General features: G+C 44.5%; 2 protein-coding genes across 2 annotated transcripts in view; one reads left to right on the top strand and one right to left on the bottom strand.

Annotated features, from left to right (window-relative positions):
* LOC126378837 (uncharacterized) overlaps window positions 1-10,096 on the top strand; it is a 30,011-nt gene extending 19,915 nt beyond the window's left edge. Inside the window, exons 7-10 of the mRNA XM_050027269.1 lie at window positions 3,141-3,259; window positions 5,447-5,573; window positions 6,113-6,253; window positions 6,612-10,096. Coding sequence (XP_049883226.1) covers window positions 3,141-3,259; window positions 5,447-5,573; window positions 6,113-6,253; window positions 6,612-6,733 — 509 coding nt within the window. The 3' untranslated portion in view covers window positions 6,734-10,096. The remainder of the gene's footprint in view (window positions 1-3,140; window positions 3,260-5,446; window positions 5,574-6,112; window positions 6,254-6,611) is intronic.
* Window positions 10,097-13,752: 3,656 nt separating this feature from the next.
* On the bottom strand, window positions 13,753-21,824 carry LOC126378722 (uncharacterized). Its single transcript, XM_050027103.1, has 3 exons — window positions 21,765-21,824; window positions 19,949-20,057; window positions 13,753-19,703 (listed from the first exon to the last, which is right to left on the bottom strand). Exons 1-3 carry the CDS (start codon window positions 21,822-21,824, stop codon window positions 13,753-13,755), a joined length of 6,120 nt encoding a protein of 2,039 aa, XP_049883060.1.
* Between the last annotated feature and the right edge of the window lie 2,231 nt (window positions 21,825-24,055).

Consider the following 24,055-nt stretch of genomic DNA (forward strand, 5'->3'; position numbering starts at 1 on the left):
CTTTAAACTGCCTTGACCACTTCATGTTAAAACTTAATATAAAAAGATTAACAGCCAGAATAGCTATAATAAAAACTACTACCACTGACCACTTCACCACCTTATTATCCCTGTCTAAAATTAAAAATCGTATTCCTATAAATAAAACTAAAACTACAATAAATTATGAACAAGCGCTCGAACAATTGATGAAATCCAATCTCTCGGAGCTACTATTTTGCAATGATCCCAACGAAGTTATAGATAGACTCGTTTATACAATCACCAAAACAATTAGGGATGCCACCGTCATTACCAATATTCCCTCCAGACTTCGTATAATTAAACCATGGATTACCCCTGGTATCCTACGCTGTATTAGAAATCGTAACAAACTATTTGATAAATTGCGCAAAGACCCGTTAAACGATATTAAGAAAATCACGTATAATAGATATAAAAAATACTGTAACAAAATTCTTAAAACCTGTAAAAGACATTATGAAAGAAAACTCCTAGAAAAAACAATAAATAATAACAAACGACTATGGAAAAACATCAAAAATATAACATATACTAATAAAATTAGAAATAATACATGTGACTTGATTAACCTGAAAACTACACCTAAAGAATCTGCTGATTATGTCAATAATTATTTTGCCAATATCGGTGCACAACTTGCTCAAAATATTACTTTTAATGAATTCAGCTCACACCAATCAATCACCCCACTCCAATTATCTCAGCCCAATTCGTTAGTTCTTCTGCCAACTGACACGGATGAAGTGCTACACACTCTTATAAATTTGAAAAGCGACAGTGCCCCTGGACATGATAACATATCTACCTCCTTCTTAAAATTAGCTAAAGCGGAGTTAGTACCTATTATTACACACGCTGTTAACTTAAGCTTTGATCGTGGTGTTTTTCCAAACTTACTCAAACAATCCATAGTTACGCCGGTATTTAAGGGAGGTAATAAAAATGAAGTCGGTAATTACAGGCCTATCTCTGTACTACCTTCTATCTCTAAGATTTTTGAGCGACTACTAAATACAAGACTCTTGAAATATCTGGAGAAATACGATATACTCTCAAAGTCTCAATTCGGTTTCCGTTCAGGAAAATCCACGGAGGACGCTGTTCTGGCGCTTACAAACACGGTTGTCGGACACCTCGACAAGTCCAAAAAATCTATAACCATATTCATCGATCTTAAAAAGGCGTTCGATACCGTTTCTTTTCCTACCTTAGTGAAAAAATTAGAACTTATTGGCATTAGAGGAACCCCCTTGCTCCTATTGACTGATTATTTTACTAATAGGAAGCAAATGACCAGAATAGGGGGTATAATCAGCGAATGCGAGGGCGTGTCGTTTGGGGTGCCCCAGGGAAGTGTCTTGGGACCCACACTATTCTTAATATACATCAATGAACTATGCAATATGAAATTAGTGGGTGCCAAGATTTTCGCGTACGCCGACGACACTGCCATTGTGTTTGTTGGGGATACTTGGGAAATAGCCAAAGAAAGGGCAGAGCAGGGCTTAAAGACTATTGATAGATGGTTGAAACTAAATACACTCACGCTAAACGCTGATAAGACGAACTATATATGCTTCAGTATTAGAAACAATGGACAACCAGGGCCAGAGTTTAACATACGTATACATGACTGCAATCCCGACGAGAGTACCCAACCCTGCAATTGCACCACTATACACAGAGTAGCACAGACAAAGTACCTTGGTGTTTACCTTGATCAAAGACTTTCATGGCATCAACATGTGGACTATGTTTCTGAGCGTATACGAAAACTAACTTGGATCTTTAAAAATCTAAGACACGTTCTTCCAAAAATATCAGATAGCTCACGTAGTGATAAAGTTAGGGATCTTCTCAAAGAAATATACTTGGCTCTTGCTCAATCAATAATTGTATACTGTATCACCGTTTGGGGTGGCGCCTCAAAAACTAAATTCCTAACTGTGGAACGGGCACAGCGGTTACTACTTAAAGTGATGTATTTTAAGAAGCGCCGGTTTCCAACTATTGATTTATATAAAATGACAAAGTTACTCTCAATCAGAAACCTTTACGTTTACTGCACAATTATCAAAAAGCATAAAACTCTTTATTATGATCCGGCTATCCTTAAAAGAAGAATTCATCATGAAGTTGCAAATTCACCATATACAAAAACAAGTTTTGCTAAAACACAGTACACTAAGCGTTCGGCAAAATTATACAATGCTATCAACAAGAAACTAAATATATACCCTAAAACTTTGTACGAATGCAAAAAGACTACAACTAAGTGGCTTGAGACCCAATTCTACGAGGATACGGAGAGACTTCTTTAGTAACAAAATAATAAATGTCTTGGCTAGTACATGACATGCGCATACATAAAGAATACCATTGGAAGTAATTTCACTATCTTTATTACCTACCAATATTTAACTATTAAACTATTAGATAGGCTTGCATAAGAAACAAATATGTACATACACACACACACACACACACACACACACACACACACACACACACACCTACACACCCACATACACACACACCACACGCACTTCATTTGTATTAATTCCACTTCTTTATTGTAATAAAAATTTTGTCATTTAAGTTTAACTTAGCATGTTCCGTTTTAATTTCAAAATTTTATAAAATTTTATATAACTGTACATGTCTAAGTAAGAAGAGCGGTGTCTCCTAACACAGGTTTATATTAACTTAACAGGGGACACCTGCACCTAAAATAATGTAGTCGCTGCTGCAAATAAATACATATTTTATTATTTTTTTATTTTTTTTGAATTTAGAATTTTCGCTTATTACTGTAATGGCCAAACTGCCAGCTATACATTTATGTATTGTTTTTCATCGTATGAATTCTTTTTTGTGTTAAATTCGGACAGAAACAATGAAAACGGAAGTGTTTCGATTTTTTTGATGAGAAGTGTAGTATCGGCCCAAAACTTGGCAACAAGTATGGCGCTATCTGCAACAGATCCTCCTGCGTGCAGGTGTTCGGGCACGCAGAACACGATGTAAGATGTTCAATCGTTTGGGGAACGGTGCCACACTTCAGTGCGGCCTTAGAGACACCGTTGCTAAATTCATTCTCTCTTATCTCATTCTAGGTAAAATAATAAAGAGGTGGGGGTACGGCACGACGATGACTCTGTCCTTGTTCTGCTACGGGGTGCGGATGGCACTTATCTCGCTCATACAGCACCCGTGGCATCTCGTCTTTATAGAGGTATGTTAGATTTTGGCGGCGAGGGTGTGCTGCCGCCAAATGATGTTTTCGGGGTACCGAACTGAGCATAGTACCCCGCTAGCCACAAGTTGGTAGTGTGACTAGGGATGGCGGTGTTGTGTTTGAAGTTGTATATATGCGTCTTGCTGTGTAAACTTCGATATCGCGTTTCACGACTGCTTGAGGATTGCATTATTGAATGTGGCGCCATCTGTTGCATATGGGCGGAACTAGGTGGCCAACTAGTTGGGTCCGCCACATCATTTCCATTCTTTATTTATTTACCAATTATGCATATAATAGTCACATTGGTCCTTTGGTACATCGGGTTGCTTCTCATTGGCTACTTGACAGTTTGAACAATAAAATATGAAATCATCATCATCAGCCCTTTAACGTCCCCACTGCTGGGGCACAGACCTTCCCTATGGATGGATAGGGAGATCGGGCCTTAAGCCATCACGCGGGCCCAATGCGGATTGATGGTTATTGACGGCTGCTAATGCAGCCGGGACCAACGGCTTAACGTGCCTTCCGAAGCACGGAGAAGCTCCAGATGAAAACTTTTTTTTGTGGTCACTCATCCTATGACCGGCCTTTGCGAAAGTTGCTTAACTTCAACAATCGCAGACCGAGCGCGTTTACCGCTGCGCCACCGAGCTTCTCAAATAATCTCCTTAAATTATGAAATATGTGGGATAAATAAATAAAAAAAAAATAAGTATATGGTAGATTATCATTTGACGATAATTATCCAATATTTTTTTTTATTAAGACCATTTTTAAATATATTTTATTTTTACAAAATAAGAATGCGTTTTTTTATCTGTGTATTACAATACCCGAAACACGGGCGGCCATGATTGAGCTCCGTGTGACGTCAGATATCACAAAATAAACAAACAAAGAAAGAAAGAAACATTTATTATTTAGGACACCACAGACACGGATTACATAATATACATTATAATGACATCACATCAGAAGTCAACGCACACACGAAATATTTTCTATATAGAAACATGGAAAACGAACACAGAAACTTATACCTAAATTAAAAAGTGACGTCATGTCGGCTTACCCATGTGTAGTGGATGGTGTCCCGTATAAAAGGTCCTCACTCAGCTTATGCCGCGGCGTGAGCCGCGACGCTGGTATTCTGTCAAACAAAAACTATCTGTCAGGTTTCAAGTTATACTGTTTTACAGTTTCTGTGTTGTTGAAATGTTACGTCACTTTGCGAAATGTCACGTGAGCAACCGTTCGAAATTTAAAATATTTGAAGAAAAATAATTTTTTTTTCTCTTATATAAAGCTTTTTCGAGTAAATAAAATATTTTAAGAGGTATAAAATAAGCGTCTATATTTTTTTAAATACTCATCCAAAATTGTCAAGTAGCCAATGGGGGAGCGCCGGACTTGCATGAATGAGTTATTAATTTATCTTAAGTGCAGTATTCACTAACACAGTCGCCTCAACCGTTATAGACGGCGATACGGCTCACCTATCACGTTGGTCTGACAGAAAGCTCGGTGAGGCGTGGGTACTTAGTTCGTCTTGCAATGGATGTACTTCTGACTACCCCAATTGGGATGTAGTCGTGAGCTTACGTTATTTTGTCCAGTGGTTAAGCGCTGGGCTCACAATCCGAAGGGCCGGGTTCGAATCCCGGGTTCTATTATATGCCTAGTGGGCTACACACAGACATGTGTGTAGGAACTAAACAATGTAAAATAGAATTAAAGAAGTATTATCTGGGCGCATGTTAAACTATGTAGTACCTACCTACTAACTAAGTATAGCGAAAACACATAATAACGGATTCTTACCGCGTTTAAATGGGGATATGAGACTCCCGATATTTCGACACAGTTGCAAGTGCCATGATCACCCGAACCCGAACCCGTTTGAACCCGTTATTATGTGTTTTAATTATGATAATAACCGCGTAAACTTAAAACAATGTATAAGTATAGCGAGTTAAGCGCATTCATTCGCTCCTCGCATAAACTTGTACGGGTTTTCTGTTTAGAGGAGCGTCTTATTTCATTTATAAGGATTTAATTGTTTTTTCCTGATATTGAATAAATAAATAAATAAAAAAATATATACATATTTACCTCTGACTACCGCAATTGGGATGTAGTCATGAGCTTATGATACAACAATGCTCTGTTTCCCGCCAGTCAGTGATGCAGGGCCCCACGTACGCCCTGTGCTACTCCAGCATCGTGGGGTACGCGGCGCACGTGGCGCCCGACGGGTACTCCGCCACCGTGCAGGGCATCGTCGCCGGCATGGACGACGGCCTCGGTCTGTATATATACATACACACACACACTCTCTCTCTCTCGCACACTCTCTCTCTCACACACACACACACTCTCTCTCTCTCGCACACTCTCTCTCTCACACACACACACACACTCTCTCTCTCTCTCTCTCTCTCTCACACACATACACACACACACACACTCTCTCTCTCACCCTCACACACACACTCTCTCTCTTTCTCTCTCTCTCTCTCTCTCACACACACACACACACACACTCTCTCTCTCACCCTCACACACACACTCTCTCTCTTTCTCTCTCTCTCTCTCTCTCACACACACACACACACACACACACACACACACACACACACACCCACCCACATACGCGCCCTAAGCACACACACACACACACACACACACATACATAGGCAAGCGGACCCTGTAAAAGCGGGATAACGCTAGCGAGATGATGATGGTGACAATGGAGAACTGTCAAAATTTAGGAACAATCAACAGTGCTGCCACCTACATTTGAGCTTCTAGTTTTTATCCTCATTATTCCACTGTTCCCCTTAGGCTTCGCGCTAGGGTCCCTGCTAGGCGGGCAGCTGTACGGCTGGGCAGGCGGGCGCGGCGCCTTCCGCGTGCTAGCTGCTGTGGCCGCCGCCGCCGCGCTTCTACACGCCGGCATGTTTATCGTAGTTACCAGGAAGAAACGTGAGTATATGTCAATAGTTTATGCAGGGTCTGGAATGGAGAGCTTTGGTTCACACCACGTACAAGAAAACCAGGTATGCTCAAAAGTGACAGCTGACATTTCAAGGTTAGCATAGCGATGTCATCCCACCCGGCGATGCCATTTTGTAAAAAATAAATTACGACTAATGTTTTTAATTTACTTTGCAAGGAAATTTTGAACTTTTAGTAAAAGTACTTACAGTTTTAATGGTTTTTGTACGCGACAAGTAATAGTAATTAAGTACTGACAAGCAGTATAACTTGAAACCTGACAGATAGCTTTTGTTTATTTTGTGATATCTGACGTCACACAAAGCTTAATCTTTTTTATTGACAGCTGAACCTCCACCGATACAAACGCCGGAAGAGGGCGAGAAGATGCTCCCGACAGAAAGTCACAGTAACGCCATCTACCGAGACACCGTCATACCACTCACCGAGAAGAAGGCTAATAGGTAACCTAGATGGAGCCACTGGAATTTGTACATACATAAAATTATTTCATAAAATAGTAACGCCATCTATTGCAATTCTGTTGTACTATTTACTGACTAGGAATAGAACCTAGATGGCGCCACATATTTTTTCCTTATAAAGTAGCGCCCTCTATCGAGACATTTATACCGTTCACCGAGAACATAACTTACACTTAAACTAGATGGAGCCACTAACAGATGAAAGTTATTTTTGAACTTATTAAAAGAAATGTGATTATAATTAAAAGTCTGTTTATATAAAACATGTGCCATAAAAGCATAAATCTAGGTAATAAACTTAAAGCCCCGATTCATGCAGACACCTCCTAATTTTATTTTAAGTTATACCCGTCATTTTGCAAAATTTTTAGACAACTGTTTCAGACAACTTTCCTTTTCGACGGATGAGAAAATGACAGGGATAACAAAATAAAATTAGATGGTGTTTACAGGAATTAGCATGGATCTTTTTTTTAGTTTTGGTAGCGATCGTAGTATGTCATTACTCTATTTCGCCATGGAGCAACTAGATGTCGCTGATCGTATAAGCTTACATATAGTAATAAGTGCCATCTAGTGACAGTGTGTCGTACCATTATGAACAAATGCTCGCCACCGGCGCTTCATTTGCGCGCATTATAGCGCCTACTTGCCTTGTATGGCGAAAGACCTTTTGTTTTACATAATATATTAGTTAATTCATGATATAACTAAGGCTAAGCTTTAAGAAGCTTTATAAAAACCATGGTATAAGAAAACCAGGTATGTTCAAAAGTGACAGCTAACATTTCAAGGTTACCCCAGCTGACGTCATCCCACACGGCGTTGCCATTTCGTAAAACAATATTACCCACGACCAATTTATATTTACATTGCAAGGAAACTTAAAACTTTTAGTAAAAGATTTACTTACAGTTTTAATGATTTTAATTTATGTGACAAGTAATAGTAATTAAATACATTAGTCAGTAATTCACTTAATTTTCAATGGTAAAATTTACGTCCTTGGAATGTTGGAGATACCAATTGAATGGTAACACTTACGTCATCAATGGGCTAGCAATGGCGGCTTGTCATAGGATTGAGCATACCTGGTCTTCTTATACCATGATAAAAACAAAACTTAATAGGACTGAGAGTGTTGCCAATTTCGATGTTATTATTTTCAATATTATTAATATTGTTAAATTTATTTTGTTATTGTTAAGTACATTAATATATTTTTTAGTTAGAAAATTTTAAAGTGTATTTTTAAATATTTTTGAGTCATCATCATCATCAATTTAAGAGCCACGCTCTTGTCGGTGCAGCATTTTCCATTCCAGTCTATCAAAGGCCAATTCCTTGACTTCCCTATAAGACACGACGTTAACCATTTCTTTAATCTGTTCCATGTAAGCTCTTCTTGGTCTTCCCCTTCCTCTCTTTCCTTCTAGCTTTGTTTTGAGTCATATCATGATTTAATGAAAAGGGTTGACTATGGTTGCTTGGAGATATATACACGTTGGAAGTTGTACAATGTGCATCGCGATGTGAAAACTTCGTTAGCGCGTTTCAGGATCGATAAACGCCATCTCTGTTATATGGGCGGAATTATTTGGGTCCGCCACACTGTAACTAATTCTTTATTTATACCCAAGTTGTAATTTTTTCTACCACTAATTAAGTGTGTTCAAAATTGTTATTTATTTTACTACAAAAGGCTAATAGGATGCCACACCGAGCCGTGATAGCCCAGTCGGAAGAACGCTTGACTCTCACTGTGAGTTCGTACGTTCGAATCCCAAGACGGGCCTAAACCAACAATGTTCGAATTGCATTAATTATTATTACATGTGATATTTAAATTTCTACATACTTTTATAGTCCAATTTCTTGATTGGTTCAGCTTATGAAATTAAATGAAGCTGTAATATAAAAAAGGGTGTTAGTGACACCGTAACGAATACTGAGGGGATGATTCAGACCATGATTCTGAGTTGATATCAAGTTATTTCATGTTTTTTTGATAGTAAATTTATTTGGTATCAAGTGGAATTTTCCGACGCAAAATTCATGTTCTTTTTGTGTTTTTTTTTATTATTTCGAAAATACCACTTGATATTAACTCAGAATAATGAGCTGAATCATCGCCTTCAGTATTTGTTACGATGTCACTTACACCCTTTATAAGTACATACAAGTAGCCATTCAACTACATAGGGTGTTAGTGTCAGCGTAACAAATACTGAGGGGGATGAATCAAACTCTGATTCCGAGTTAATATCAAGTGGATTTTCCTATCGGTAAATTCATAAAAAATTTCGTGTTTTTAAATTATTTTCAGTTCTATACTTTTACTACGGAAACTCAGAATCATGGACTGAATCATCCCTGCAAGTTTTCGTTACAGTGCCCTAAGCCCCTGTATAAGAGCTAATGATATCTATGAATAAAGACTACTATAGACATACTATGGTAAATGAGTCGTCTTGTAACGAAAAGGCGTCTGCCTTATTTTTCATAATATAATTATTAATAATAAAAATAATAAACAGCCTATATGCGTCCCACTGCTGGGCACAGGTCTCCCCTCAATCAACCGGGGTGTTAAGCATAATAGGGTAGTTTTCAACTAGTCAAATCAGTTACTTTTTACTGAACGTCTAAACACGAAATTACTATGGGTGTGTATGAAAAAAAAAACATTTTGCCGTCATAGAAAAACGTGACAAAATGTCGCACTTACGTTAATTTTATTGAAATTCACAAGTAAGTTAAAGAGAAAAAAGAAAAGTTTTTTGTCATCTTTAGATCTGATTACTAATAAAGTAATCAGAATTTCATAACTAATCTTTGACGTAGGAAACTACCCGATTATTATTTTAAGTGGGGCAGAGTGATAATTATAATCATAAACTGCCTATATACGTCCCACTGCTGGGCACAAGCCTCCCCTCAATCAACCGGAGGGGGGTATGGAGCATACTCCACCACGCTGCTCCACTGCGGGTTGGTGGAGGTGTTTTTACGGCCAATAGCCGGGACCAACGGCTTAACGTGCCCTCCGAAGCACGGAATCATCTTACTTTTTCGGACAATCAGGTGATTCAAGCCTGAAAAATCCTTACCAAACAAAGGACAGTCTCACAAAGTGATTTCGACCATTTCTTCATCGGGAATCGAACCAGGACCTCCAGATCGTGAGCCTAACGCTCTAACCACAAGACCACGGAGGCTGTTGGTGGGTGATAATTAATATTACGTAATTAAAAATGCAATAATAGTCTTAAATGTCTTAATAGACAAGAACGTAAGATTTTGTATATTTTATACTTATTATTGGAAGAATAAAACGATTGTATTACATGCAGACTTTTATTTACAAAATAAAAAAACTAAAAATTAATTTGTACTCTTATTTCAGAATATAGAGGAATATAAAAAGTAAGGCTGCCCGCCCACGTCAGACAATCGGCGACCGACTTTTTTTAGGAGAAAAATAGAACGTTAATTCATCTAAGAAAGCAATATTGCAATTTGACATTTGCGCATATAAAAGTAAGTGCGCAATGCAAACAACTGTCAAATAGCATTATTGCTTTCTTAGATGAACTGCTTCGATGTGGCCATTTTAACCCCCCTGCTCGCAATAGTGCAACACCTACGACCTACTCTCTCTCTCTATTTAAGAGCTGCGCTCTTGTCGGTGGAGTAACCGCCATTCCTCTCTTCTTCCCGCCAAAACCTTCACCTCCCGATACGACACGACCTGCACCTTCTCTTTTATTTGTTTCATAAATGTTATCCTAGGTCTACCCCTTCCTTTCTTCCCTTCAATTTTTCCTTCTATAATGACCGACCGACCACGACCTACAAAAGGTCGGAAATAGAATTGGTGCATCCCGACCGATCCGATTATCGGTGAAAATTGGAACGTTCAGAAATGAGTCGGTCACAAAATCGGAGGAAAAATTGGCCCGATTATCTGTCCTACAAAAAGTCTGACGTGGGCGGACGTCCTAAGGGAAGGCATACATAGTTGAGAGGCGCAGTGCAATCATACGTTTAGTATAACAATATGGCAGGTTGCGCACTTCATCCGTTATTTTTAAGTAATTTTCCTCCACATGGTAGAGTAAAAACACCATTAATTGCTTCTCTTTTATATTATTCAAATATTCTAAGACTAGGTTCTATCTACAAATTGGCAGTGATACCACAGTAAAAACTTGACCAGAAATAATACAATCTTTGCCGGGTGTTAACGACTCCTTGACTATTAACCAATTTTAGTAGATGACGGAACAGCGCCATCTATGGAAGAAAACAGATACTAATACCAGTATCAGTCAGTAGGTGGCAGTTTGGTTTGAAGGTAGGTAAGCTGTAGTGAGTTATAACTCATGGTACATCATAGACTTACTACTACCGTAGACTGAACTGAACATCAGCGCTCAAAAAGTGGGACGCAAAGTTACTGTTAATATAGCGACGTTGACAGTACTTTACCTCAGTACACGATTAGGCGCCGAACTGGCAACACCCTCTAGTCTCAGTAGTACGGTTGTTTTGTCCGGTCACGTACTACTGAGCCCTTTTTAGTCTCATTAGTACGGTTATGACGTCATAACCGTACTAATGAGACTTTTTTGGTATCAGTAGTTCGGGGCCGGACAAATCAACCGTACTACTGAGACTAGAGGGGCAACACGGGGAAGTGCGTGGAAAAATCTTGCAAAAATAGAAGCTCAAAGCGAAAAAAGAAGAATGGAACACCGTCTTTCTAATAAGTAATGACATTGTGCATGTTATCATAGTATAAACATTTTAATTTTCGCAGTAAAACCCATCAAAATTATCATTTTAGTTTAAAATACACGCGTTACAAATCGCGTTATAAAGCACCACGCGCTAATATACGTAATAAGACCATGCGTACTTTTTTAATTTGACACGATTTTATTGAATATACCGCTGTACGAATGTATAGCTAAACAAGCGCCAAGTTTTCGCCGCATTTTTACCGACTTCAAAAAAGGAGTAGGTTCTCAATTCAACCGTATACTTATATATATATTTTTTTGTATCAAACGCTGTATCTACGGTAGTAGTAAATCAATGTAGTACATTTTCACAACAGCTCCATCTATTGAGAAGAATGGATACTAACTAGTATCAGGCGTAGTAAACTTAGTAGTCGCTGTCGGTAGGTGGCGGTTTAGTCGCGAGGTATGCCAATGCTCGGACGATGGCAGGGGGGATGGGCGGCGGGGTTGGGAGGTGTGCGCCCGACGGCTGGAAGCCATTCTCGTCGGCTTTGTACAGGAGGTTGATAACCTGGAATTAATGGTTGTAAGTTGTATTACACACGGGAAAAAATAAATAAGTTTGTAATTACGGTCACGAGCATTAATATGTATACACTTTGGTACCATGTCACATTAACTTTTTTGACAAATTGAACTGTAAGTCTCACTAAATCAAATGTCAAATATGGTAGTGCGACACAGTCCTAAAGTGGGTACATTATATTGCTCATGATTGTACACGGGGAAAAATAATGTACGACGTACTGGGGGGTTAAAAAGGCCACATCGAAACAATTAATCTTAGAAAGCAATATTGCTATTTGACATTTGTTTGCATTGCGCACTTACTTTTATATGCGCAAATGTCAAATTGCAATATTGCTTTCTAAGATTAATTGCTTCGATGTGGCCATTTTAACCCCTCTGTTATATACTAATTTAACACTAAAGAGCTACAACGTAAACATAATTCATTTTAATAAAACTCTTGCATCGGTACAATAGAGTACAGTCAGCCTTTAACCGCACGCGAATATTGTCGTCAAAAATCAGAGAATTGCTTCCTATAAGTCTTTGTTTTATCTGTAAGTAATAAAGTGTTTCTGTATGGATTAATCAATAATCAATTATTTGACAACACTAATATAAATCCCAGCTGACCTGTCCGTCAGGAGCGACGTACTGGTACTGTCCTTCCACGACCAGCGCCGGGTCAGGTGACCCCAACACGCTGGGCTGCAGCGACCCTCGCTGCTCGTGGAAAATTCCGCCCTCTGCAAATAAATACAATGGTGCTTGATTCCTGCAGACACCTCCTAATTTTATTTTAAGTTATACCTGTCATTTTCTTACCGTCACCGAAAATATAATAGATAATGGTGCTAATTCTTGCAGACGTCATCTAACTTCTAATTTTTTTTTAACATCTAATTTTATTTTATGTTATAAGTATGTACCTGTGATTTTTTTATCCGCTTAAAGTAAAATTAAAAGTCTGCAGGCATCGGGGCCAATATATTATAAATAAAATAGATAATAAGTATAATACTAGATCAATGGCCACAGGAAATAGTATTGAGAGTTACTGCTGCCCTCTGTCAGGTTCCAGGTTACACTCCCTGCGACTCGCATTCCGTCTTGCATTATCGTACCGATAGCTCCCATCTCCGCCTCTGCAAACGTTGAGGTCTTCACCCGTTTCCCTGGGCAAGGGATCCCTATACGAACTCAGCCATCTCACTCTGGCCTACTGAAGTAAGAGCCCCACCCCCGCGGCAAGGACGCGCCGAACAAGAATTACCCCAGTGGAGGGCAGAGAAGGTGACTCTGTCCCCCCTGGGTCCCCCCTGGACCCCTTTTCGAACTCAGCCACCATCTCATTCCGGCCTACTAAAGTAAGAGGCGCCGACCCCCGCGACAAGGACCCGCCCGAGACTCTGGAATATACAAGAAGAATAATGTTGTGGACTGTATGTTCAGGATCTCGGGGAAATAAAAGGCTCGATCAAATTTCCGGATCAACTGCTAACTAACTCGTTTATTTCATATAAATATCCACCTTAGCTACTAATTTCGCTATCACAACTAGTGGGTCTTACGTTCTAATCTTATAGCTATCCTATTCTAATATTATCGCCGTCTCGTTCTAGGGGCGGCGCTTCCTTCGCTGTCCCTTTTTAGCGGCGCCGTCTCGCTCTAGTGGCGGCGTCCGCTACATCTCTCCCCCCGGCGTAGCTTGCGAAGCCTCCTTCTTGATCAGCACGGCGAGCTTCCTCGTTGGTCTCCTGAAGATTCCCGTTCTGGTTCTGACGTCGGCGACTCGTATCCCGCCGTCAGGTCCGATGAAGGTCCGAATCACCTCCCCCATTGGCCAGACGTTTCGTGGCAGTGTCGGGTCAACTACCACTACGATGTCTCCTTCTTTCAGCCCGGCGTCGTTGTTCGTAGGCTCGCCTCGAGGTACCAGTGTCGGCAGGTACTCCTTCAGCCAGCGTTGCCAGAAATGGTCGGCGAGGGCCTGGCTTGCTCGCCAAGCTCGTCGGTCGGCTTCGTCGCATGGTCCGGTGGTTGGCAGCCCCATGGATCCTCCCAACAGAAAGTGGTTGGGTGTGAGGGCCTCCGGGTCGTTCGGGTCCACGCTGACATGAGTGAGGGGGCGGGCGTTGACCGAGAATTCCACCTCCGTTAACAGCGTCTGGAGCACTTCCTCCGGTGGCGCCTTTTCCTTAAGTACAGCGCCTAGTGCCGCCTTCACTGAGCGCACCATGCGCTCCCAGGCTCCTCCCTGGTTAGGCGCTCCAGGTGGGATGAACCGCCACTCCGTTCTGTGCAGCATCCCTTCTTGTTGCAGTGCGGGCGCCCATTCCTTGTAGGCGGCCTTCAGCTCGTGGTCTGCTCCGCGAAAGTTCGTCGCGTTGTCCGAGTAGATGACGCGGGGCCATCCTCTGCGTGCGGCCATGCGCCGCAACGCCATTAGCGCCGAGTCGGTGGAGAGGGAGGCGGCGAGCTCGACATGTATAGCTCGCGTGGTGAGGCATGTGAAGAGCGCGCCCCACCTCTTCTCTCGTCGTCGTCCGATCTTCACCATCATTGGGCCGAAGTAGTCCACTCCGCAGTTCGTGAAGGGGCGGTGGAATGGTTCCAGTCGGGCTTGCGGTAGATTCCCCGTCGCTGGTGCTCGCGGCATGGCTCGCCGCACTTTGCAGAGTGCGCAGGCATGCTCGACAGCGCGTACTGTTGGTCGCAGATGTATGATCCAGTATCGTTGTCGTAGGTCGTTGGTCACGCGCTCTCGGTTGGCGTGGCCGGCGGCGCAGTGTTCCCTCAGCACCAGCAACTTGGTCAGGTGATGACGGCCGTCCAGGATGATTGGTCGCTTCATATGTTCTGGAACGGTCGCGGCTCCAATACGACCTCGAACACGCAGGATCCCATCTTGTAGCTCCGGGTCTAGCTTGTATAGGCGGCTTGTCTTGGAAATGGAGCGCCCTGCTTGGATCCGTTCTATTTCAGCGCCAAAGCTCTCACGCTGAGCTCTTTGCAGGAGTGCTCGTTCGGCGCGTTCCAAGTGCTCCACTTCCAGGTTCTTTGTCTTCTTGCGGCACATGTCGATGAACGCCAGTACCCGTGCCGCCGCTCTGATTAGCGTTTCGTATTTGGAGAATCGACCAGGGTCAGGTAGCCAGTCCTCCTTCTGTCCATCGCGTGTCCCAGTGTGAAGGACGTCTTCCTCCTCGATGTGCGATGACTGTTCAGCGGGCCAGTGTTCCGGTGACTCGTATAAGAAGTCTGGCCCCTGAAACCAGCGGTCGTTCACGCTGATTGTAGTCCCATGACATCTTGTGGCGTCGTCGGCTACGTTGTGTGTAGTGGGGAGCCATCGCCATTCGTCCTTCTGGGTGAGCTCTGCGATCTCGCTCAGCCTGTGCGCCACGAATGGGGTGTAGCGCCGAGCGTCGTTCCGCACCCAGTGTATCACCGTCGCTGAGTCCGTCCAGTAGGTGACACTGTCGATCTTGATGCGGTGTTCCTTTTTCAGCGTGTCGGCCAACCTCACTCCGATGACGGCGGCTTGTAGTTCCAGTCGCGGGATCGTTTGTGTTCGCTGCGGCGCCACCTTTGACTTGGCGCCAACCAGAGTGACCCCGATGCTTCCGTCGCAGCGCACTATCCTCCAGTAGGCCACCGTCGCGTATGCTTGCTCGCTGGCGTCGCAGAAGATATGTAGCTCGATGCGCTGATGGTTCTTCATCTCGTAGCATCGTGGTAGTCGTAGCCGGGCGATCTCTTCCAGCTGTGCCAACCAGCTCATAAATTGTCCGGCTTCTTCTTCCGGGATCGGCTCGTCCCATGGCAACTTAAGACGCCATAGGCCCTGAAGAATGATCTTCGCTCGGATCGTGTAGTGGCTCAGGAGTCCCAGCGGGTCGTATATGCTCATGACCGCACTGAGAGCTTCTCGCTTCGTAGGCGCGCGGCTTCGTGTTCGCACCTCGTTCGGTACTCTATTGAGCGACGTGTTGAACCCCAGTTCGTCTCGACCTGCGTTCCAGTAGAGGCCAAGTATTTTGTGCTCGGCGTGGCCCTCTCCTCCGAGCTGCGTTGGTTGGGTCGCTCGAAGCTCTACGGGCACTTCGTCCAGGACTCCCTCGTAGTTGGAGTTCCACCCGCGCAAAGTGAAGCCGGCGTCTGCGTGGACTTCTATCACCTCGTTGATGGTTCGGCGGCCCTCCTCGATGTCTTCATAGCTCGCCACAAAGTCATCCATGTAGTGACTGTGTGTGATGGCCTCCAGCGCACGTGGGTGAGTGTGCGCGTGAGCATGCGCGTTGTGGTCTCGCACGCTGTGAGCCATGAAGGGTGAGCTGGCCGCGCCGAAGATCATGCTCGTCATCTTGAAGCAGCGAGGCGGATTCTTCCGGTCGTTTCCCCTCCACAAGAACTGCTGGGCGGGTTGGTCTTCTGGGCGGATCTTCACACGCAGGAACATCTCTTGTATGTCCGCAGTGACGGCGACTGGTCTCTCTCTGAACCGGAATACGATCCCCTGCAGTGACAGTAGCAGGTCCGGTCCCTCTAGTAACTCGTCGTTCAGGCAGACACCGTGGCTGCGTGCGGCGGCGTCGAAAACCAGGCGTAGTTTTCCTGGTTTATTGGGGTTCTGCACGGCAAAGTGTGGCAGGAACCAACTGACGGTGCTCGCTCGTTCATGACCGTCACATGGTGCTGCGTAGCCCTTGTTCAGCAGGTTCTCCATTTGGGCCGTGTACTGCTTGGCGAAGTCGGGTGAAGCGTCCATCTTCCTCTCGATGCTTCTCAGACGTCGGAAGGCTGCATCGTAGCTTGGAGGCATGGTCACGTCGTCACGACGCCATGGAAGTCCAACCTCGTAGGCCCCGTCGATCTTCTTCATCGTCTTCTGCACGATGTCCCGAGCGCGCTGATTGGCAACGCCCACGAGCGGTTTGTGACTGACACCCAGTGCGTCAATCTTGAAGTGCGCCTCGACGAGTTGCTCGAGACGTCGGTCGTACTGGTCGGTTGTGTCCCCGTGTCGTTCTACATCGTAAACATGCAGCACGCTCCCTTGTTGAATGATGGTGTTGCGTGGTACGGATCCGTGTACCACCCATCCAAGCTGCGTTCTTGATGCGGCGGGTTCGTTCGGGCCGCCAACTCGTAGTTCACGGGACACGATCAATTCCCAGTGGTCTGTCCCCACTAGGACTCTAGGGCGTGCTAGCTCGTAGCACATCTCGTTCTTGTCCAGGCGTAGGTGCTTGTATTTTCTCAGTAGCGACTTAGGGATGGTCTGCTGGTGTAGAATAAGGTTCTTCACTGTGCGTGCCCTTATTCCGTACGGTGCGTGTTCATTCTTGCCTCGGAGTTGCACCGCGACTGATCTGCTCTCCTCTTCTTGTTGCGCCATGTTCACACCGCGCAGGTTCAGTGGCTGTGTGGGTCCACTTGCGCCGATGCTCTCCGCCAGCTCGTTGTCAATAAGAGTGACGGTGGCGCCTTCATCCAGTAGGGCGTAGGTGGAGACCTCCCCCCGTGGTCCGCTCACGATCACTGGGCAGACCTTCAGCAGGACAGTCCTCGGGCCAGTGGCGGTAGTGGCCACCGACATGACTGTTTCCGGGCCACTCGTCGATGGTTGCGGTTCGGCTGCGGCGGCGGGCGGGTCCTCGTGTAGCGTAGCGTGATGTGGACGGCGACATTGGTTCACGCCGCACACCCGCGCCTTGCATGCTATGCGTCGATGTTTCGAGGCGACACATTTGAAGCAGAGACCTCTCTCCTTCACGAAGTCCCATCGCTGGTTGACTGTCAGTGCCTTGTAGGATTGGCACTGCGGCAACTTGTGATCTTCTCCGCAGCTGGGGCACTGGACGGCTCGCTCGCTCGTGTTGTAGATGGCTTCTGGTTTTCTTCCCAATGATGATCTCCCACTCGTGCTGGCCTTTAATTCTTTGCTTCTGTTCGCAGCGGGAGCAGTAGCAGCGGCGACGGTGCTGGCACTCGGGGCGTACATGAAGGAGATCGCTAAGTTCGCCTCGTGTGTCAGGAATCGGGACATCATGACGATCTCGGGAACGTTGTCCTCTTCATGTTGAGATGCGTAGTCGCACCAGCGTGACCGATGATGCGGGCTGAGCTTGCCAAGTACTTCTCGAGCCAGCAGTGGGTTGTGGATGAAGCCCCGTTTGTCGATGGACTCCAGTATGCACACTTGATTGCGCAGCTTGATCGCGAAGTTATTGAGGTCTATCGCAGACGGTCCCAACCTCGGTAGTCGTCTAATTTCTTCTAGCGCCCGGTCGATCAGCACCTCGGGGCGCCCGAAGCATTGTTCCAGTGTCTTCATTATGACGCTCGGATCGGTTGCGGTGTACAGCAGTGCCGCCACGGCTTCGCGTGCCTCCCCCCGTAGGCACGTCCGTAGTCGCTGTAGGTTCTCGGCGGCGCTCAAATTGTAGAGACGTGTTGAATCTCTCATTGTTGCTTTGAAGGGCAGCCATTCGTTCGGGTTGCCGCTGAAGATGGGTAGCTCGACGTTCCGGATGCGTGGTCGCGCCATCCGCTCGAGTGCCTCTGCCAATTGCTCGATGCCTTGCTTCGCGTTCGAGGTTCGGCGTCTTCGTTCCGCTGACGGGTGTCGGTCTCGTTCCGGCGACCGTAGTGGGTGTCGCTCTCGTTCAGGCGACGGTGAGAAGTGTCGCACACGTTCCGGCGACTGTCGGGGGCGTCGCACTCGTTCAGGCGACGGTGAGAGGTGTCGCACACGTTCCGGCGACTGTCGGGGGCGTCGCACTCGTTCAGGCGACGGTGAGAGATGACGCGGTGCGCGTTGAGGTGTCGGCGAGGAGCGTAGCGGCGCGCGGCGTCTGGCTCTCTCCTCGAAACGGGTCTGCTTCTGTTCTTCGTCCCGTGTCTCGTCCATGCGCATGAACCAGTCATCGACCCGGTCATTGGGTCCCAGGCATACGTCCTCTTCCTGCAGACGAGCGCTCTCTTCCTCTTGGATGTTCTCTTGTTCGACGGCGAGACGCTTCCGAATCAAATCGGCTTCTAATTCCATCTTGCGTCGTTCAAGCTTCGCCAGTTGTTCCGCGGCTTCTAATTCAGCCAAGCGTAGTCTTGCAGTAGCATTCGTCGAACGTATGGAGGGCGCGAGCGATCCGCGCAGTGTATCTGCAACGCGTCGTGTCGCAGCGGGGGCGGCGGTGCGGGGTGCGGTGCCGACGGTGAGGTGCGGGGCGCCCGTGGTGAGGTGCGGGGCGCCCGCGGTGAGGGGCGGGGCGCCCGCGGTGAGGGGCGCGGGTTCGATCGTCGCGCTAGTCGTCGGTTGTTCGCGGACTGAGCGCGTCGCGACGGTCGGTGAGGCGGGGGGTGCCTGAGATAACCGCCTCTGACGTTCCTCTTCGATTCGTTGGAGGGCGAGACGTTCGGTCTCGCGCCGTTGCTCTTCCTCGCGGCGTTGTTCCTCCAGCTCCACAGCGTCGCTCTGACTCCGGGTCACTACCATCTCGGATCGGTGAAATGGCAGGGAGGTACTGAGCGCGTTCCGCGATGGCACCAGATGTTCCCACGATGAAGTGCTTCGGCGATCTGAATCCGGCTCGAAGGACCAGGAACTGTTGTGGACTGTATGTTCAGGATCTCGGGGAAATAAAAGGCTCGATCAAATTTCCGGATCAACTGCTAACTAACTCGTTTATTTCATATAAATATCCACCTTAGCTACTAATTTCGCTATCACAACTAGTGGGTCTTACGTTCTAATCTTATAGCTATCCTATTCTAATATTATCGCCGTCTCGTTCTAGGGGCGGCGCTTCCTTCGCTGTCCCTTTTTAGCGGCGCCGTCTCGCTCTAGTGGCGGCGTCCGCTACAAATAATGTTACCCGTCTGTAACGCCCACTTGTATGAGCCGTCAGGGTTGGGGCCCTCGAAGTCATTCCTGATGATGGCGTCATCTTTCTGGCATGACGACAGAGATACCACTGCTAACATCTGAAACAAAGATAGTTTTGTTGTAAAAAATGGTCCCGATACCGACCCCGCCGGCGTGGTCGACGATTTCCTTCAATCAGCGCTTATATCGCTATATATTTTTCCTCTCAGACGACGCCCTGAGCAGAGGTTCGCGGCCAACTGGACACCCTCAGGCCTGTTGTCTTAAACGTTGTACCGGGTGAGAGCCTTCAGCGCTGCCCATTTGGCCGGCCAAGTAGTTAATGCCATCTGTGGCAAATCTACAATAAGTCACGTCAAAAAAAAGCGCCTTTCCAATCTCTTTATTCTATTCCGTGTTGGCACCAGATTGAACCCTAATATAACCGTATTAATAAAAATGAAAAAAATCTTGACAAAGGTCACACTATAACATAGTATGAAGGAATCACATTAAATTATGTTAAACATTTGCACAACGCAACCTTGTAAGCGTAGAGATGTAAATTATAACATAATTTATCATGAAATACGTTTTGGGAATATTTTTATGATTTATTTGACTATTTAATGGAGGGCGTCATACGTTACGTAATTATATTAAATATGTCTTATACTTAAAGGTTGCTTGGAAGAGATTGCTACTTAGCAATAAGGTCGCATATTGTACTCTTTCTATCTCTCTATAAGTGTGAAAAATTTATGCCCATAATGGCCCCGATTCCTGCAGACACCTTCTAATTTTATTTTAAGTTATATTATACCTATCATTTTCTTATCCGCCGAAAACGAAGGCAACGGATGACTGACACCTCTGTTAATTTTAAAATGAATGAATAACCCGGGCGAATAAAATAGGCATCTCGCTCATATGCAATTCGTTTGACGTGTGTGTTGGAAACATTAAAATATTCATTGACAATAGATTATTTCTAAGTGGTAACAAATAAGTTTTTTACATGGCAATACTGCCCTACTACTGACGAGGCACGCATACTTGTAATAAAATTCCTAAAACTTTCTAAAAACCCAATAAAATTGTGATTTTCAACAAAGGAGTTTAAGTTTTCACCATAGCCACCACCACGACAGGAGACACCTCCACTTACAGTGCGGCATGGGCATATGGGTCGTACCTCGGTCGTACAGTGTGCTGTCAACTTAATTCATAGAGATAGGAAATTCTATGTCTATGACTTAATTCGACAACGCCGGCGTAGTCGATATGCTGCGTCGTGTTATCGCCTTCGTTTATTTGTGCTATTATCTAAATCCACTTTTAGACTAATAATAATAATGCACCTTGATATCCAATTATCGCACGGTCGTTTATTGCTCGTAAAACATTAAATAATGTTCTCTTTTATTGTTTTTTATAGCATTCATATGTACCTAAGAGCAGTTTTATTAGTCAAATCTATATTTGTATCACCTACCGCCTACCGTGTTTTATTCAAATTTCAATTAGTATACCTCCTATTGTGCTTCTTATGGTGTTATTTGTATTTCTAATGTTAATGTTTGTTTTGTGTTAAATATGTGCATAAAGTATTTAAGTATTTATTTTACACATTGGTGCTAATTCCTGCACACCATCTAATTTTATTTTAAATTATACCTGTCATGTTCTTATCCGCCGAAAAGGAAAGGGACGGTTAATCGACAGGGATACCATTTGTGGAACACACATCAATTTTAGGCACAAATCTAAAATAACCCTCTTGTTAAGAATTAACTACCTACGTAGATATACTTACCAGTACTTACCTGCATCAGCTGATGTCGGGCACCCCGCGCGCCCCTCCTGCGTCGCCGCGCCGAAGTCATTCTACCATTCATTCATTCGCTCTCTTTTTCATACTCACTCGCTCGACCACGCCCACGCCGTACACGCACAATTTTATCAAGTAATTACTTACCAGTTTTGAAGAATAATTATTACAGCAGCATTATAAAGAAAGCAAATGGAATTCTATAGTCTCTGCTTACCCCGGTGGGAAATAGGCGTGAGTTTATGTATGTATGTATGCATTATAAAGAAGCGTCGTTTTATTATAGTTCATGAACACCTCTAAAAAATTTACAATAATTCACGTCAAAAAAAAAACTCTATTAGGTACACGTATCAGTTATGCAATATTATTCTTTATGTAGCATTTAATAAGTACTTTCGAGTATCTTCCATAATAAGCCGACCAACTTGCCCTCTTCACGCTAGAGCAACACATTTCCCAAAGTCCTATTGAAAACAACTTAACACTTTCGTAACAAGCTATGGTTACATTTTACTTACATTTTGAAAGAAACAAAACGCTTAACGCAACTGAATTAAAGATGTCAAAAGATAACTTTGGGGTTCCGTATTCATTTATTGTGTTTATCTATTTCATAGTTTAGGGTTAAAAACTGAAGTCCGACAAACTTGTCCGAAAATAAGTTGGTCCCGGTTACTACTTACTGATGTAAGTATGTAGTCGTTACATGAGCCCTGTCAGGGACCTTTGACGGCTCAGTAATAACCCTGACACCAGGGTTGATGAGGTCAGCTTCGAAAAACTACTTTTTTTAAAGTTAAGGTAAGTAGATAAAATACTGCTTCTTCTTCTACTGCATCTTCCTGTAATTCTGGGTATGGAAACACCCTGGACACTTCATACAAAAAACCTCGTTATACACAGACACTACACATTGACGTTATCGTACACGCGCATTTGTGTATGTGACGCCTGACGCCATACGATTGAAGACTACAGTACGACCAAGAGGGGGTGAGGTAAACCTAGCTCAGCCGCTGGCGGGGTTTTCTATACGTAGTATTATTCCTTATTCTATGATATTACTTACCAAAACTTACTTACCTATTTAATACCTCCACCAACCCGCAGTGGAGCAGCGTGGTAGAGTATGCTGCATACCCCCTCCGGTTGATTGAGGGGAGGCCTGTGCCCAGCAGTGGGACGTAATAGGCTGTTTATGTTATGTATGTTACGATAGTTAACAGCCTCCGTTGTATTGTGGTTAAAGCACTATGCTCAAACCTTTTTTGCGAAACGTTTTTAAGCGTTCATTTAAATCTGGAGGTCCGGGTTCGATTCCCGATTGGGACATTGTCGATATCACTTTGTGAGACTAAAAACTAAGATGTCCTAAGGTTGCCTGGCAGAAATTGCTGTTTAGCAATAAGGCCGCCTATTGTGCTTATGTTTTATTCGTATGTTTATGTCCTTGTTACGTAACCGGTACCTTCGCCCGCCTGCTCACACCCATACGCCGTGACCAGCGTCGTTCCACGAGTTCAAGTCAGCGTAATTAATGGAACAGCCAGCCTGCTGAGCCAGCGCCCGAACGCGATGCGCTGACGTCAATCACGCCACCAAATTGTGACCTCGATTTAGCCATAATGTAAAATAGTTTTTAAGTAAAATTCAGTGTAGTCCTAACTTCGGACTCATTCGCACCTAGGTTAGTTAGGTTTAGCTGTAAATTTAAAATATAATTTCATTCTAAGTGATTCTAGTTTCTCTTCTTCACCCTCTGTCTGTCGCTCACGTAATTGGCGCAGTCGGTAGGATACTCGCGGGTCAGTTCGCGAGCAAATTCAGGCGTATCTCACATCGAACACCGTGCTCCGGGCTGCCCGGGTGACTATCAAGCACCATCTCGAGTATTCAGAATCTACGTGAAGTCACAACGGAGGTTATCCAAGCATCGATAATGAAGAAGGGAACAGAGTGTAATTAAGCCAAGAAAAAATGTAAGAAAAAAGAAAAAGAAGAAAATTATATAAGTGAAGAAAAAAGAGGTCAGAATAAAAAGAAGAATAATTACTTCGCCGGTGCAGTACCTTATGGTTCGTCCCAGTCCTTCAGTGCATCCAGGTCTTCCAGGAATCCCAGAAGCAGGACACCGATGGTTATGCAGTATGCCCTGAAGACTAATGTATATGCGCACCTCGCCATCCCCGAAGTCCACCAGGCACCCATGCTCGGGCAATAGACCACCTATCCACCGCTCCGCGTCGTAATAGGCCATGAATTTCCAACATCAGAACGGTGATT

This window comes from Pectinophora gossypiella, chromosome 27, assembly GCF_024362695.1.
Source record: "Pectinophora gossypiella chromosome 27, ilPecGoss1.1, whole genome shotgun sequence".
NCBI classification, from domain to species: domain Eukaryota; kingdom Metazoa; phylum Arthropoda; class Insecta; order Lepidoptera; family Gelechiidae; genus Pectinophora; species Pectinophora gossypiella.